The 18968-nt window shown below is 36.3% G+C and overlaps 1 protein-coding gene across 1 annotated transcript in view; it reads left to right on the top strand.

Moving 5' to 3' along the window:
- Window positions 1-12531, top strand: part of LOC131148270 (uncharacterized) — a 38148-nt gene extending 25617 nt beyond the window's left edge. Inside the window, exon 4 of the mRNA XM_058097991.1 lies at window positions 11571-12531. Within this exon, the coding sequence (XP_057953974.1) occupies window positions 11571-12234 (664 nt within the window). The 3' untranslated portion in view covers window positions 12235-12531. The remainder of the gene's footprint in view (window positions 1-11570) is intronic.
- Window positions 12532-18968: the final 6437 nt, after the last annotated feature.

The raw sequence follows: 18968 nt of genomic DNA, 5'->3' as shown, positions 1-18968 counted from the left end.
ATTCTAGATTCTAATGTGGAGGATTTGACACCTTATCAAGGCACCTTTGAGCCTCTTGCTTTGCCATCAGGTACTCCTGCAGGGTCAGCAGCTCCTCAGCCTCCTTCTATTTCGTAGTCACAAGAGACAATGGAGCCCATTTTGGATGATGAGTTTGTGACATACTTGGTTGGTACTTGGTTCGGTGGAGAGATTGTCCTGCTTCAGATGCTACATGGCTTACAAGGATGCTGTTCAGGAGAGCATCCATGCGTTGTTGAGTCATATTTATAGTCATGCTCTCTGGAGCAGAATTCCTTTTAGTTGGGGGATTCAGCGCTTTTATTTTGGAAATTGAGCTTGTGTAGAAATTTCCTATGTATTGTGTAGTTTCCTATTTTATTGGGTTTTTTTATGTAAAATATGTTTTGGTACTAGTGAGTATAAAATACTGGGCTTGTAAGTAAACTTTGCAGTTATTGATTGACATTGCAGTTTCAGTTTCCCTCCCTCTATCTCTCTCTCTCTCTCCCCTGCAGCCTTTGCTCTCCTTCATTCTTCCTCCTTTCTTCTTCTTTTTCTTCTCTGCTCTCTCTCTCTCTGTGTCTCTTGCTCTCTCTGTTCTTCACTTCTTGCTGTTCACTGTTCTGTCCTTGCTTTCTGCTTGTATCATCTACTTTCTCCCATAATTCTATCAATTCTCTCTCTATTTTGATACTCAGTTGCTGTCCTGCATCATTTTCATTGTTCGATACATATTTTTGGAAGGATAAATTCAGTGTGCCAGCCCCATTTATCAAGTTTATTAGTGGGGCTGTCTAAGGACCTTTGGTAGGGTTGCATAAATTTCCACTACTTGTTTAAATCTGCATCAGTCCATATTTGCTCTTTGGTTTAGAGAAAGAAATGATGTGTTGAATCCACATTTTTGGTTCCCACCTACTTGGCAATTCTCAAATTGGAGGACCAATTGTGTAAATTTCTTCTAGTGTCACCAATTATTACCTAAAATTTAGAGACTTCATTTGTAGGGATGCACTTGGTGAGGAATCTAGAGTGGTGATTATGTTCAAGAAACGGTTGAGGGATGAAATCAGAAAGCATATGATTTTGCAAATTCGAAAAATGTCCTAGGGTTCTGAAAGAAATGTCTCTCTCTCTCTCTCACACTCACTCACACACACACACACACACACACACACACGCACACACACACAGTCTCTCCCTCTCTTCTCTCCTTTCTCTTCCTTCTTACTTCTCTTCTCTATTCTGTTCTGTCCAGTTTCTCTTGCTTTATGCACTTCTTTAACTCTCTGTTCTGTTCCTGATTTCTGTCCCACCGTCTCTTCTGCTTGCTGCATTTTCTTTTCTTCTCCTCTTTTATAATTTTCTCTTCATTCTCTGTTTCTCTCCCTCAATTCTCCTACTATTTCTGGTTTTGAAGGAGCATGCTACCTATATGACTCAATCCTCCCCCCAGTAGGCTGTATTTGAGAGCAGGATTTTTGAGTCTTGATTTCAAGGCTTGTACAAGATCGTCAGGCAATATCTCAAGCATCATGTTCCCAAACTTCCCCAATCCTAACTCGTCCTTGGAAGCTCCATCCCTAATTCTTGAAGTCCTGTGAGATTTGTGTTCGGAGGATGCAACTTGAAGCCTGAGGGTTGATATAATCACAATCAACAAGAAAGAAAAAGAGACAACCATGGAAACTAGGGCGATCGAATTCTTCAAGAAGCACTGTATTCTGATATTGTTTTAGAGTTCCATAGTAATTTATTTTAAAGAATTGATCTAATCTGCTAGTTTTTGACTTTCTTCATTTTCAAGTTTCTTGCTTTTTCTGGGTTCTTCCTGAATGCTTCGCATTCTTGAAAATTTTGAAAATTCTTAAAATCGAAAGTGCAGAAGCGAGCAAGATTTTTGGAGACTCAACTCTCTCTCTCCCCTATTCTATTGGTTCAGCAAGCATCACTGTCGACTTCATGGGCAAGCATCTGCAGCAGCAATTCCTCAATTCCATTGCTAAAATCTTGATAGCAAAAGAAGAATTTTGTTAAAAGATTAAGAATGTAAACCAGGAGAATAAGACCTCATCAAAGTCTAGGAAAGTCCAGACAAAAGCAAAGAAGAAAACCAAAAAGAAAAAAGAACAAATCAAAACTAGCACACACTAACAATCCAACAGATATCACCAATCACGCTGAATATCTGAAAAGCTCACCCCCTTAAAGTTCCCATGATCCCCACACCAAAGAGAAACCAAATAATGAAACTTCTCCTGAACCAGTAATATGCTTATTTCTTCCTTGTAAAAATACTTGCATCGTGTTCCATCCACAGCCCCCAAAATAGTTCTAGGAAAGCACAATTGTAGAGCACTTCCCTCTCCTTTGTACTGCCAAAACCTACCAAAGAAACTGCCAAGAAGGCCTCCACTGTCTCTAGACACACCCAACATTCGCCAAAAAACCAAACAACTTATTCTATACCCTCCAAGCAAAATCCAAATGTATAAAAAGATGAGATTTGATTCCGAACAGTTAACACAAAGTACTCAAACATCTAGAAAGAGAGCCTTCAAAGGTCTCCTAATCTACCAATTGTTTATATTCATTCTATCAAGTGCAACCAACCAGAGAAAGGCCTTGATTTTAGAGGGGAATTTGACCATCTAGATGGATTTATAGAGAGGAAAAGAAAAATTAGAGCTAGTAAAAAATTCACAAAAGATTTGCAAGAATAACTCTTGAAAGATCTAAAGTCCAGGGTTGACTGTCCTTTTTCTAGAGAAACTTATAGTTATTCAACAAGACTAGAAAAGAAGATAACTCTAACACCTCCCTATCATTCAATGATCTCTGAGAGTGTAAATTCTAAGAAGATAAAGTATCACATGGATTAACAACAAAAGAAGAAATGGAACCATCTTGCTGATTCCTGCCCTACGCTCAAGAAAAAAGAGACGAGGAAAATAGTTTAATAGAACTACATTCCCTAATCAAATATCTTCCCAGAAACAAATATTACCACCCCTACCCAATAGGAATTTAGGATGGGGAATGAAAAGGGCATAAATCTGAGAGATAGCTTAACACGGACTTTCCAAAGAACATCTAGATCCCAAATTAATATCCCACCCATTCTCGTCTAATCCATACTTTTAACAACTCTATGTCATAGGGAAGAATTCTTTAGCGGGAAGCACCAAAGCCATTTAGCCAAGATAGTCATGTTTTTAGACCCCAAATTTCCAAAGCCCGAACCAACCTCCTATTTAGACCTGCACACCACTTCCTATCTCACCAAAAGATCCCTAAAGCCCTTTGCCTTCGACTGCAATAATAATTCCCTCATTACTCTCTAAATCTTGCTAGCAACCCCTCAAGAATCCTAAAAATAGAAAGAAAGTAGAACAAAATATCAGAAAGACAAGCCTGAATGAGAGTAATTCTATGTTCAAGAGAAAAAAAGCACCCTATCACTCAACTAAGTGCTTAGACACCCTCTCAGGGTCCTAAAAAGTTATAGATCTAAGATTGCCCCCCAATGGAACACCTAAATAGGACAGCGGCCAATCCCAAAACACCACACTCCATCTTCAAAGATAACTCCTTGACACTCTAAACATGCACATTTATAACCACAATACCACTCGTCCTCGTGTTAGCTTTGGTGCAATCCCGAGAGGGGGGGGGGGTGAATTGGTATTTAAAAATTTTATCCCCTAGGTCAATCCATTAATAGCAGTATTACACAAGCCTAGGGTCAATCTAGTGCTGATAAGTAAATGAATATAAATATGCTGCAGAAATTAAACTGCACAAATAATTTAGTTAAGCATGCACAACAAAGCAGTAAATAGAGAAGCCCAAAAATGTTATCGAGGTTCGGAAAATTGCCTACGTCTCCGCCTTGGCTAACAAGCATAAGGATTACCACTATAAGACTCACTTAACGGGTGGAGCGGCACCTAAACAATCAGGTCAATTAGCACAGGCCTAACCTCAACCTTTACAACCAGATCAATTAATATAGGGCTGACCTCAACCTTCACAACCAATCCTTATCGGGTTGGATTACTACCTTCTCAGGCCACGCCTGGAATACAACAGATTTCTCAATATAAGGGTACAGTGATTATGCTTCTTAGTCAAACATATATGTACCAAATGTAATCAATCAAATGCACATCAATTATATAGGTAAATGTACGCTCAGTGATGTAATTTTGTGCAAGCAACACTCAACAAGGTATTATCACTAATATGCTCAAAAGTGTTCTAATCAAGCTATTTCTTTGAAACAGTAAATATCAAATCTCAATAATAAATCAGGGTTTCAAAGATGCTAATAAGATAATCAAACTAACTCAAAAGATTTCCTTCAATGAAATGAGCACAAGAGTAGTTTGGAAATATTGTAGCCCGTAAAAAATATTTTGCACAACAAAATCAAGCTATAGGAATCTTGCAATGGCAATGCAAAGATCCTCGAGCCTATGAGTTTATCCCAACACAATATTTACTATATTCAAATCTGTGGGATAAACTTTGCTTAACTCCCCAAAATAATATCAAACAATCAAGCCAAGCAAATGGGAGTATGAGCAATCTATACTAATCAATAACCCAATATAAAACTCTCACAAAGCTAAGATATATCAAGGGAATGAAGATTTGAGAGTGTTTTGAAGTAAAATGGGCAACATGAACTTTTGGAAATAGAGAGGATTTTGGCTAATGATTTTTGCTAATCTCTCACTAATCCTCACAAATGAGCTCATTTATGTAGACTAAGGCTTAATTATGACTCTTTAGGACATGTAGGGCATTATTAGATTTGTTTTAAATCAATTTGGAAAAATTAACCTTGTTTAACCCCTTTAACCTTGGTAAACTATTAAGTAACCCGAGATGATTTGGGTGGCTGAACTTTTGTTCGGTCGCCCGAATAGACACAACCCAAAAATGCCTTTTAAATGGTTTGGGTGCCTGAGTTCAAATACAGTTGGCTGAACAAAAGTCAGAAAGTTTTTGGTGTACGGTTCGGGTGCCCGAGAATACGTTCGGTTAACCGAACTGAGGGATTTGGTCGCCCGAGGCTTGTTTTGAACTGAAAAGTTCGGTAGCCTGAGTTGGTGAAAAGTCATTTTCTAAGGGTTCAGTCGCCCGAGGGCGATAGAGTCATTTTAGGTTCGGTTGCCCAAAACCTGGTCAAATTGCTGACTTTCCAGCAGTTCGGGCACTTGAGGTGTTTTGAACTCCTGGGGTTCGGTCGCCCGACCTCTCACAAATATGCCAATTATGTTCAATTTCATTTCAAGTTGATCCCTGAATGGCAAGATATTATAGGGTCTTATTAGTGCATATGTGTAGGGACCTAAGGTCTTTTCTAAGACCATTTGAGGACACTGAAAAAATCCGGTGTCGGTTGACCGAAGGGTGCCTTAAGTTCATTCGGTCCCTATGATCAATCTACGGTCATGTTGAGCTTACACCTACATGCATGACATGCTGAGATTATTACAGACCGATATAAATTATTACAGACCAATATAAAAATGAATGCAAATACAATAGAAAATAGGTCTTCATTCTTTCGATTCTTTAAATGCCATAAATGAAGCTTGATTTTCATAGTTTGTATGACTTGCTTGAGTTCCTACCAACAGTGCATGTTAAGGATAAACCTGTTCAAGAAGCTCAGTGCACAGGTGAGAAACATTGGTTTTGTCATAATCAAAACGGAATCAGATTCATAGAGTCAACACCCTGTATTAATCGAAAGCCTAGAAACCTTCTAAAAAATATGGAGAAGACCCAAAATATTTAAAAAGTAAGTTCTTTGGTTTGCTAAAAAGAAGATAGTAGCATTAGCAAATTGAAGGGGCAAAACCATCACTCCCTCCCTCCCACTTTGAGTCCTTTCACTAAACCTCTATCCACAACTTTATCTAGTAACTTACTCAAAACATTAGCAATTAAAAAATAAACAAAAATGTGGAGAGAGGGTCACCTTACTTAATCCCCCTCGTAGCCCCAACCAAGATTTAGGCTCACCATTCACTATAATTAAATAATCACGTTAGACAAGAAACTTCTTATCCATTGATGTCATCTTTCTCCAAACCTTTCACACAAAAATATTATCCAAGAAGTTCCAACTCATTCTATTGTAAGCTTTCTCAAAATCCAACTTAAAAATGAGCCCCTTCTTCCTTCTTTGAATATCCTCAACAACCTCATCAACAACCAAAAATGGCATCCACACAGCTCTAATTAAAATAAATTATTTAAGTATATGATGAACAAATTAATTATATTTTGTTTAAATGGGAATATCGACTATTAGTGATGCCTAATTTGGTTGGAGGGAGAAGGTATGGATGCCTAATTTCTCTCTTAGAGAATAGCATTGAGAAATTTTGTAATGTTCTTACTTTGCTTAGTATTTCTGAGATGATTTCAAGATTAAAGATAAATTTGGCCAAGAGTGGTTTAGTGGGTATTAATTTGAGTGTAGGGAGGGTTTCAAATCTCTAGCAAGGCATGACACTTTTTCTTGGCCTATTTCATATCTTGGTCCTCCTTTGGGGCAAGGGGGGGGGGGGGGGGTGGTGGTTAATCTTTTGTCAGATTCGTTCTAGGTTTGGTAGTTGAAAGGGGTTGGAAAATATTAGAAGGGTGGATAGGCTTTGTCTCTCATCGGGAGGTAGGATTGTTCTCACCCTCTCTAATATTTCCATTTAATTTTGGTCGTTATTTTAAGTCCTTTCAAAAGTGGCTAGGAATTGGAGAAGTAAATGAGTTCTTGTGCTTTGGTTTTGGGGAGGACGAGAGGGATTACCTTGTTAGTTGGGAGATGGTTAGGAGGCTTTCTTTTTCCTTTTTTATTTTTTTGGGGGGGTGGGAAGGTGTTGCTGTGCTTGGAAATGTGATTTTTGGGAACTTCTCTTTAATAGGTAATGGTTATGGAGGTTCCCTTTAGAGTCCAACTCCTTGTGACATCAGGTTATTAAGAGCAAGTATGGAAGTGGCATTGTTACTCATGCAAGCCTTTGGAAATTCACAGATATCTTTTTACTTCTTTCCTCTCATTTGTTTTAAAGTGGGTAATGGTGCTAAAGTCCTTTTTCTAGGATGATATTTGGGTGGGTGGGATTTTGTTGGAATAGTTTGTGCTGCATTTAGACTTTTTTTTCATAATGCACCAATTTCAACTTTCTATTTTTCTTCAGAGGTGGGGGGGGGGGGGGGGTCTTTTTCTTGGGATCACCACATCTTTAGGAGTCTCAATGAAAGGAGAGGTTGTTGAACTTGCTTATTGGGTGTTTTGGATTCTTATATTCCTAATGCAAGGTGAATGCTGGGCTGTGTGTTCCTTCTCTTCAAAATACTTTCTCACCCATCTCACAAAAAATCCCCAAAAGCTGTGTGGAAGGCAAAGTTTCTTTTAAGATCTAGGCTCTCAGTTGGACTCTGGTTCTCAATGGGATTAGTACAAATGACTTGATTTATATTTGAAGGCCTCGTAAGGCTCTTAGACCAAATGTGTTTGATATTTGTCGTGAGGAAACAGGACTAAGGGTCATTTTTCCTTCATTGTTTGGTGGCGTTGAATACAATGGAGGAACTTGTTTTCTTGTTTTGATGAGGTTTAGGTTGCGCCACCAAATGCTCACGATTTCTTTGGTGGTGAACTTTTGAGGTTTTGGAAAGGATAGAAGAACTTTTTAGTTGTGCAATATCTGCTATATATCATGGATACTTGGCTTGAATGGAATTTCTGGAATTTTTATAGACCACAAATTTTCCCTGAATTGATTTGGGAGAAAGTTACTTCTTTCTGGATCATTATTTTGGGTTTTGTGGGTCTTTGGCTGTCCAATATTCATAGGGGTTGGAAGATGGCGTTTGATGTAATTTTTCATTTTATGGAGGATGCCTTATCCTCACACTGTAATTTTCTTTGTTTTTTAATTAATGAAATTTTCTGTTATCTAAAACCTTATTTTGATGAAAAGTCGGCCCTCTTGACCAAAAGCATTTACTAATTCCAGCTCCAAACATTCGTGGGGTTTTTGAGGATCTCTGTTGTCTCTCTCACCTTCTAGTCGATCAATGGGCACAACTTCCTCTCTCTCCACTAATCCTTTATGAGATGTGATTAAATCAAAAGTATTCTTAGCCTGCAGAAGAAATGGTAAGATACCTTCACTAGAACTAGAATTATTGCAAAAACTAAAGGGAAAAAAGAAGCAGACAAAGGAGCCTCCTAAGTGGTAAAAATGGGGGAGAGAAGGTGTGGTAGATGCACAAGGAATGAAAACTAATTCTTCCCCATAAGCTGAGGCAATTGTGGAATTTTCATTGTCCTTCAAATGGTGAACACAAATCTGAGCAGATTCAAGAAAGCTGCACTGACCTCTCTGATGGCAATCCTCTTCCCATTTATTGCCAAGAATCTCAATGCCTAAATTAGGGCTCCTTTTTCCTCTAACTTGAGGCTTGGGATTATCTTCCAATTCTCTATGCTCATCAATGAGCAAAATGTCTCCTCAAAAGGCTTTCCAAATCTTCTTCAATGCCATAAAAATGCAAGCCGGGAATTTCACTGACCTGATCATGCAGTGCATCCCAGTGCTGATTTTAATGTAAAAGAACTCATTTAATTGGAATTAAAGTTGAGATTGACCTCCTGATGCTCTAATAATTTTCCTACAAGCAATGTCTCAGGCTATAATCCTGTTTCTTCTCCTGTGCTTCTAGGAGTGAGCGAAACCTTGGCATCAAAGCTCTTTAATGTCTTCCTGAAACCTTATTTTTACCTTCAAATCAATTGCGTTGGATCAATTGAATCTGTTGATGGCTGTTCTATATTTCTTTGATAGCAGCAACCTTTCTTTGTGCTTCCTTCACCAAAAAACTGAGTAAGTGTCTTTGAGTAACCTCTTGTGCCTTCCAATTTTCTATTCTCAAAATGGAAGATTTTCTTGCCTGCTTTAAGCATTTGCGTGAAGCCCAAGATTTTACTGTGCTAAATCTGGCTTCTTCTGCATGCAGAAGATGTCAGAAATGGATGGTAGTCTGGTGGCCACAAGTGGGATCCATGATTCTGGAGTAAGCTCAGTAACACAAACATTCTCAATAGTAGGACTAATAGTAGTCAGATGCGCAAGATGCACACATGTGCAAAGGGCACTTGGAGCCTAGGCACAAGGCGTGAGGCAAAGGTTTGCGCCTAGCAAAGGTGAGGCACACATTTATTAGAATTGTCTGTAAAATACCCTATATAATAGATTCTTGATTGTAAACATGTTAGCACTACTATTTGGATTTTAAGAAATCAAAATATTCAATACTAGAACATAAAATGAATACTATAAGACAAATTTTCAATAATATGCTATGTTCATGCCGTAAGTTCAAAAAATAGAAGCATAAATAAGCATCAGGAAACAAAAAAAGAGTAAAAGCAGCAGCAGTGCAGCTCTGACTGAGATGCAGGAAATTCCACATAACAGAAGCAGAAGTGCCAAGAAAAAGAGAAGGTACAAGGGAAAAACAGCTCAGTTCCCAAATGAAACAACAAAAAAAGGGGAAAAAAAAATATATCAAAGAGGGGGCCCAGAGCTGAGGCACGCTGCGGTGCGAGAGTACGCATTGCTTTGCCTCAATCCCTATGAGGCGCAAGCCTCATTGACTCAGTGCACCTTGTGCCTAGGGGCGCTTCTTTGACTGCTATAGTAGGACCGTAGGACTAGGATTATTGTCTTGGATTAAGTTGATGATGCCTTCAACCTCGGCGTCGCCTTTGAGGATGGTGGCGACTTTCTTGATGGTGGCAATGATGGAGAGGGGACTTAGGGATGACAGCGAGGGTTAGGAACGATGGCAAGGCTTAGGCTTAATGGAGAGAATACCTTTAGTGATCCTATTTCCTATTAGGTGGAGATCGGGGATCCATTTTCTTCTAACACAAATCTTTTTAAGTTCTCTTTTTCTTGTTTTCTTTTTTCACGATGATGCTTTGTATACTAGTTTGAATGCTGCATGGTGGGGTTTAAATAAAGTGGGAAGGATGCTAGGGTTGGCCACATCACTGAAGATGCTCTAAAGGTCCCTTGCCTTGGGGCTTTCCTTATCCTCCAATATGCATCACTGAATGCAAATGCAGTAATGTACATTCCATAGTTTAAGGAAAGTCCAATGTTCAACTTAAAATTAAGGGCGTCCTTGGGCTACAAGACTCCCCACTTTGTGAGGGTAGGGGAAGGGTCATGACAGTGCATTGCCCTTACCCCTACTTTTGTGCAAAGAGGTTGTTTCATTTGGCTCGAACCCATGACCGACCTGGTCACAAAGAAGCAACTTTACTGTTGATCCAAGGTCAACCCTCCCAATAATCTGTAGATTCAAATTAAAAAATGTAGAATTCATGTTAGATGAAGAGCTGCTGTCGTTCCAAGAAAGGGCAGCACACTTTTTTTTTTAAAATATAAATTTAAACATTTGAAGATAAAAATTTTATCATAAATTCATATTTAATATGTGCTGTAGTAACAATGCATAACTTTAGTACAACAATAACATTCAGAAGTACTAAAGTAAAACAGTGAAACAAAGCAGTAGGTTAGAATGGTCTTAAAATCTCTCATGAGTTGACTCATGCATACAAGTTGGCCCAGTGGCTTGTCATGACACTTATACACTGATGAGTCGACTAATGTTGACCAGTATCTGTTTTCAACTTGTTTCAGGAATATTTGAGTTGCAATATGCTAAAATAATTATCTAACAAGAAAAGAAAAGAAACATCACGCATACTTTAGGGTCATCAAAATAACATGATGTGAATAGTGCTCAAGTCACTAAGTATAAACATGTTCACCATACAAGCACAATACTCACAATATGCACATGTTTTAACTATTTTATTTTAATTTTTTTTTTTCCAAATTTGACCCTTTAATGCGTTTCTTTTACGCAGTTTTTATAGTTGATGGGGTAATTTTGGTATTCTAAAAAAATTATTGTAGTAGTACTTTCTTCTCAATTATCTCCCACATTTCGAGAGATTATAGAAGGGAGTTATAACTGGTGTTAATCTCCTTCTGTTCTCTCCCATTTATTTCATAAAATCCTATCCAAATGAGTGATTTGGAATGAGTTACAACATGGACATTGCCTGAATTTGAAGATGTGGCATCTCAAGAATGCTGTGTAACAATCAGTTGACTATTGAATTTTTTGTTGACTCTGAAGCTGATCAATGGGGCAGTAGTTTGGCTGCTGTAGCATCTATATTGATTTTTACATATGTTTTCTTAATGGTTACAATACTACGAAGAAAAATAGGAAATATTCCTTATATTTTTGAATTATTTATTCCTACTTCAGATTGTTGCAACTTTGTGTTTAGCACTGCCGTCAATGTTCTATTGGCAAGATTTGCCACCAACACTAGGTTGAACTACTTAGGACATACTTTTAATGTGCAATTTGTTTAATGTGCTACCCATTCACGCTATGCTCTTTGTAATGATATTTTAAGGCTCTGAGCTGATTACTATTTCACTGTTCTACAGATGTGAAACAATTCTTCAGCCTGGCTATAATTGTACTATCCGGGTTGAGAAGAATAGTAGAAAGGGGCGGCATCGACGTAAGAAACCTGATATTCCTATGCAGAACAATGTGGTCTACAAGTGTCACTTCTGCTCCCATTGGAATATTAAGATAGGCACTCCAGAAGGCCATATGAAAGAGATATGTCCACTGAATTGTAAACCATGTTCAAAATTGGAAACTGCAAAATCTATAGTTCCGAGGTGTGGCTTGGAGAAAGGCATGAGAAGTAGTGTTGAGGTTGATGAGATGGATCACATAGCATCAACCACAATTTCCGGAGACATTCCTATGGTTAGTAGTCCAGAAGAAGTTTACAAGAAGGATGAGATAACTTTGCCTACAGCAGATAGGGATAATGCTGACTGTCTAACAACTCCATTAGTGCGAAAAGGTGCAACTTTGTTGGAGGGGAGGAAGAGGAAGAGGCAAAAACCGGGTTCTAGAAAAACAGCTGAATTTGAAAACATTTCTGCCACAACTGATGCAGAGAAATCTGTCAGCACGTCCAACAAACGAAGGAGAAAATGGACTAGCCTGAGAGAGATTGCACAGAGCACTGAGCGTGATAAAATCCGGAGTACACCCAATTTAGCTATCCCTTTTTGTACGTCAGTGGTATAGTCATTTAATGATTATAGACAGCAAAATAAATTGCAGATATCCAATTATGGTACATCAAAAGTGGAAAGAAATTGAAGCTGCTGGAAATTTTGATCGTGGGAGAATGAGTTGCTTGAAGTATTAATTCATGGTCACATCCTTAGTGAGTATTTTGTCTGAGCATGTTAGATCTACATCAACTTGCTGTTTCATAACTCGATGGTTGGAAAACGGATGTCTTGTGAACAAAAAATAAAAAGCAAGCTTCCAACTAAATAATTCCTTTAAAACTAAAATTTAAAAAATCTTGTTTCATCATATGCTTACATTCCCGGCCCAGTACATAGACTTTGTGCAGTGTTCATTATTTATTAATGCTGAGACTGCTCATTGTTTATGATGTGTGAGCATAAGGAAAATGCTGAATGAAGCACCGTGTCATCGTGGACTTGCATTACATAGCATGATTCGTGAACGTTTGAACTTTCTGTTTTGTCCATTGGACCTTGTTTTAGTATGTAACGTGCACCTTTCTGGTGTTTGAAGGCTCTTTCTCTTCTGAGCTTTCGTCAATGTCGATGAATTGCTGTGAGCTAGCTCCATTGCGTAAATCCTCTGATTCTTTTGACAATATGTTTTGTAAAAGAAAAAGTAAGGGAAAGAACAGTGTATTGAGAAGAGAGAAAAAAATTATTTCCTTTGCCCAGAGTCCAATTATGAATTTTGTAAAATTTGGTAGACTTTTTATTCCTCAATTTTGAGCTTGCACACAACTCATCCAGCATATGATGAAGAAGATTTTCCTTTCCTCTTGACATGAGCAGAAGCTTGGCAGCTCTATGTGATTTCCCTTTCTTCAATGCTTAGACAGTAGAACCCTCTCTTTCTCTAGAATTAACTTTTTTATTTCTTTATTATGCTTCACTGCTATATTTCTGGTTCTCATAGTTTCTTTTTTAAATTGTACTTCATTGATTATTTGAAAATTCTTAAGTAGGGTTTTCCTTCACATTTAACTATTTCTAAGGTGGGTTTATTGTTTCTTTCTCTAGAAGCATAGAGATGTAAAGCTCAAAAGTTTGAATTTTTCCGTTTTTTCATTTTTTTGAGGGGTTATTCTTCAATCCTCTAGATCCACATAGCTATTAGGGTCAAAAGATTGAAAGATATATTTCCCCCCTTTTTTTTTGGGTCATTTTGCAGTCTGCATGGTCTGCCTTTTTTTTTTTTAAAGCTTGTTTTGCTTGGAATGCAAGTGAAACTAAAAATGTTTCTTTATTATTCTTTGATGAGAATTTCTTATTTTGTTTGTATCTCTATTATTACTTAATGTAAGTTTACATAGATATTGGGCTTCATTTTCGGTCAAAGGCTTTTGGTTTTAATTTCTGATATCAAGATCAGTTTTTTGAGGTTTTTGAGATTGTAGTTAAGATCCTTCCACTTTTCCATTCATTTAAGAGGATTGGAGATTGTTGTTCTTTTACAATCATGTTCTATAATTTGAATATACATGCTTGATTTCTTTATGAATCGTGATTACTTATTTTATTTCACAATTTTAAATTTTGTAAGTGCTATTAGTCACGACCCGATTCTAGCCTTAGTAGCCTTCCTAGGCATCATTTGTGAGTTATTATTTGTTCTTATCTCAACACTTGAACTCATGAACATGCGTAGCCTTGACTTGAATGATCATGAAGATTTAAACTAAATACATCGTATTGTGATCTAACAGTGCTTTTGCCATGTATTTGTTTAATGTTTAGGTTACTTATGTTCGTAGGTAAGCACTATTTCTACTATTATGCTTCTTTTACCTCAATTTTCAGATGTTGAGTCCTACAGCTGCCAATCATTTCAAAAACTTCATCTCTTAATACTTCATTTTGTGAAAGGTCTTTGTTTTAGGATTCTAATCACCCTTACTGTGTGTTCAGGAGCTTGGAATTTTGGACCTTAAATTTATATTTATGTGGATTTTTAGTAAAATGTAGTATAAAATCAGAGATTTTCCAAATCCATAAAAATCCAAATATAAGCTGTGAAATTCTCGTGTTGCATCGAGAATATCGATTGTTCTTTCCTTTTCTTTGGGTGCAGGATGTCCTAGAAAACTATACATGGAGATTCCAGTCTAAAAAAGACTTGAGCCTGGGTCCTAGTCCTGAAAGTATTCTTCCATCTCTGTGGCACTATTTTTGGGAGGTGAATAGAAATCCAAAGGTTTCCATCTCAGGGAGAATAACTCATTCCAGTTAAATGTTGTGAGATGGAAGGAGATGAAGTGCTGAAGCAGAGCTCCGTATATTGCTCCGAAGAAGTGCTAGAATTGGCTGTTTCTGAGAACAGGATAAAAATTGTCATGCTGTTCTAAATTTGAACAATTGATACTCTGGTGAAGCCCTAGAGAGGGACTCCATTGAGAAACGTAAGTTTAGATGTGATTAGGTTGTTGGGACATCATTAGAAATATTTGTTTCATGATTTCTCAAATTTGAATGGACACGTTGGAAGAGATAATAAAAATTATGAAAGGATACATAAAGGATATGGATATGGAGACAAAAATGAGTCTGGGGAGATGATCTTAGACTTTGCTATGTCATATGATTTTAGTATAATGAATACTTGCTTTAAGAAAAGAGAAGAACACTTAATAACCTTTAAAAGTGGACAAAATAGAAGTCAAATAGATTTTTTTTAACTAGGAGGGTAGATCGTGTATCATGCAAGGATTGTAAAGTTATTCCAGGTGAAAGTCTAACCACACAACATAGAGTCTTAGTGTTAGATATATGCATTAAAAAATGGAAGAAAAAGGATAAAATAAACCTTATTAGAAGAACTAGATGGTGGAACCTAAAAGGAGAAAATATAATAAAATTTAAAGATAAAATGATCAAAGATGGGGATTGGACCTTAGAGGATGGGATAGATTCAAATACTCTTTGGAATAGATTAGCTAGCTCTATTAAAAAGATAGCAAAAGAGATTTTAGGCGAATTAAGGGGAAGATTCTCAAATAGCAAAAAAAGTTGGTGGTGGGATAAAGATGTACAAAAAATCATAAAGAGAAAAAGAATTTGGTATAAAACATGGCAAAAATATAGAAACAGCGATAACTTTGAAAAATATAAGGAGGCAAGAAAAGATGCAAAAAGGGCCGTTAGTGAAGCTAAATATAGATCATTTAATAGTTTGTATGATAGATTAGGTACAAAAGAAGGGGAAAGAGATATATTTAAACTTGCTAAAGTTAGAGAAAGGAAGAACAAGGACTTAGGAAATGTAAAATATATAAAAAGTGAGGATGATATTGTCTTGGTTAAAAACGAAGATATTAAAGAAAGATGGCGAAGTTACTTTAGTAAGTTGTTTAATGAAAACCAAATAGAAGGCTTAAATTTAGAATTGTCAAATGAGGAAAAGACTAAAAATATAAGATTTATTCGAAAAATTAGAGTTAAGGAAGTTAAGTTTGCACTAAAAAAGATGAAAAATGGGAAAGCTATGGGACCAGATAACATCCCAATTGAAGTTTGGAAATGCTTGGGTGATAACGGAATTATATGGTTAACTAATTTATTTAATACAATTGTAAAAATTAAGAAAATGCCAGATGAATGGAGGAAAAGCACTTTAATACCTATATACAAAAATAAAGGAGATATTCAAAATTGTAATAACTATCGTGGAATTAAACTTATGAGTCATACGATAAAACTATGGGAAAGAATAGTTGAACAAAGATTAAGGTTGGAAACGAAGATCTCAGAAAATCAATTTGGTTTTATGCCTGGGAGATCTACCATAGAAGCTATTTATCTTTTAAGAAGATTAATGAAAAAGTTTAGGGAAAAGAAGAGGGACTTGCATGTGATATTTATTGACCTTGAGAAAGCATATGATAGGATACCTAGGGAAGTTCTATGGTGGGTTTTAGAAAAAAAGGGTGTATGTTGTAGCTATACCGATGTCATTAAGGATATGTACGATGGAGTAATGACTAGTGTAAAGACTGTAGATGGAGAAACTAGAGAATTTCCAATTACCATAGGTGTACATCAAGGATCTGCTTTGAGTCCTTATCTTTTTGCTTTAGTGATGGACCAATTGACTAAGAGTATTCAAAAGGAGGTTCCATGGTGTATGTTGTTTGCAGATGATATTGTATTAATTGACGAAACTAGGGATGGAGTAGAGGCTAAGTTAGAATTATGGAGAGAAGCTTTGGAATCTATAGGCTTTAAGATAAGTAGAAATAAAACTGAATATATGAAATGTAATTTTAGTAATGATAGTAGGAATATTGGAGACAAAGTTAAACTTGATGATGAAGAAATAAATAGCACTTGTAGATTTCGATACCTTGGATCTATTATGCAAGCTGAAGGAGAAATTGAAGATGATGTAATGCATAGAGTTAAAGCAGGTTGGGTAAAATGGAGAAGTTCTTCAAGTGTTCTATGTGATCGTAGAATACCTTTAAAATTGAAAGGGAAGTTTTATAGGACAGCTATAAGACCAACTATGCTATATGGATCAGAATGTTGGGCGACGAAGAAACATAATAAACAAAAAGTAAAAGTTGTCGAGATGAGGATGCTTAGATGGATGAGTGGTATAACATTGAAAGATAAATTAAGGAATGAACATAGTCGTGGTAAGTTAGGTGTAGCTCCTATAGAAGATAAGATAAGGGAAGGACGACTTAGATGGTATGGACACTTGCAACGTAGGCCTTATAGTGCACCTGTGAGGAAGAATGACTTAGTTACTGTGGGGGGCAGTAGAAGGGGTAGGGGTAGACCTAAAATAACTTGGGAGGAGATAATAAGTAAGGATTTAATATCTTTGAATCTATCAAAAGAAATGGTCCATGATCGCATAAATTGGAGAAAAATGATTCATATAGCCGACCCCACTTAGTGGGACTAAGGTTTGGTTTTGTTGTTTGTTGTTATTTCTCAAATTTATGTAAAAGTGCATGCACACGTAGAATACCAACAGGAGTTATTCATGTTCAAGACCGCTGTGGCTGTTACAGATGTATGAGATCCTCTGGGGTTTTTTGGATTTAGGGGTACAAGAAGAGGGACACCATTTGCTGCTCAAACTGCAGCACGAAATGCTGTTTGTGCAATAATAGATCAAGGTATGCAACAAGTAGAAATCTATGTCCATTCCTAAGTGAACCAATTTTTTGTATTTGCTCTGCCATATTTTATCATTTCATAAATATAAGTAAGAGATATGTGGATATATCCATTTCATGTAAAAAAATAAAAAATAAAAAATAAAAATGGATCCCTTATTTTTTTTTTATTTGTATATTGGGTCTTTTATATATATATATATATATATATATATATATATAGAGAGAGAGAGAGAGAGAGAGAGAGAGAGAGAGAGAGAGAGAGAGAGAGAGTTCTTTTTAGGGAATCCTCTACGTATCCGTGTGTTTGTTTCCTAAATTACACATTGACTGAAAATGAGCCCCCCTCTGATATTAATTAATGTACGATCAATTTGTCACATGTCCAACATTTAAAATACAGACACATATACACGTGGAGGAGAGGTCCCTGTATAATTTCCCTGTCGAGACATATCATCACTCAGCCTTCACTTGGTTCATATACAAGAAGTTTAGTAATAATAAAGGGTAAGTTTAGAAAGACTATCCTTTGTATTTGTTTATGTCTCGGATTGGAACAAATTACTATCACTCATCCTCGTCTACATATCACTCAACATTTTTTTTTACAAATTTTATAAACAGAGGCACCTATTTTCATATTTGTCATTCCTTACTTTAATTTTGAATCTATTTTTTGGTTTTTGGAAGAAAATAAGTTTCTTTGAAATTTTGAACTTTGAATTGTATACCCATGAAAGAAATGTCAAAGTTAAAAAAATTAACTAATCATTCAAATCCTTGTTGCGTAGTTTATAAATGATATGCCCTTTGGTTGAATCATAATATGACTTATTTCAATTTTGACCCTATCTCCTGGTAGTACTTGTATAAAACTGTTTCGAATTTTTCCTAAAAAATAACCTATAATCAAATGAATTATCTAAATGAGGAACATGCCATTGGGAAGTATTTAGTAATTAAACCCTCATGAATCCATTTTTGTTTTTTCATTTTAAGTAAAACTCCTTGAAGTATCAACTAATGGATTAGGAGTGATATTAAGTATTTTTTTTTTTGTTTTATTTTTGTTTTGTTTTGTCTTGTTTTTTGTTTTTGTTTTTGTTTTTCCCCCCCCACAAACAGAGTTCTGGATCTAGTTAGGACAATAGAAGGATTACCATATATAGCACAAAATTTCTTTGCCAATTTCTTCTAGTCAAGCTTCTCGATTTATCATTAATATACCTTGAGAAGTAGAAAGAATTACAGCCCCCATCCTACCCAAAATTCTAGAAATTCATAGATAGCTAGAATAGGTTTGAAGACCAGGATGACTGCCTATTTTAAATTTAAAATATTTCTTGTATATGGATCTTTCCTATTCCTTCTATGTTTTAGTGTTGAAACCAAAAAATATTTGTGACTTTCTCGGTATTTTCTCATGTTTTCAATACATCCTTCTCGTAAAGGTATTTTAACAATGTTTTCGGGGATGTTAGTAGATGCTATTTGAACCGTTCCCTCTATCTATGTTGGCATTTCGTATATAGGTTATTTTATCAACAATAGTGTACCTACCAATTATGAACTAAATTTATTGATACGTATGAAT

Source organism: Malania oleifera, chromosome 2 (assembly GCF_029873635.1).
Source record: "Malania oleifera isolate guangnan ecotype guangnan chromosome 2, ASM2987363v1, whole genome shotgun sequence".
Lineage (NCBI taxonomy): Eukaryota > Viridiplantae > Streptophyta > Magnoliopsida > Santalales > Ximeniaceae > Malania > Malania oleifera.
Note: the sequence above shows the minus strand (reverse complement) of the source record. Positions and strands in the feature narration are given on the sequence as shown.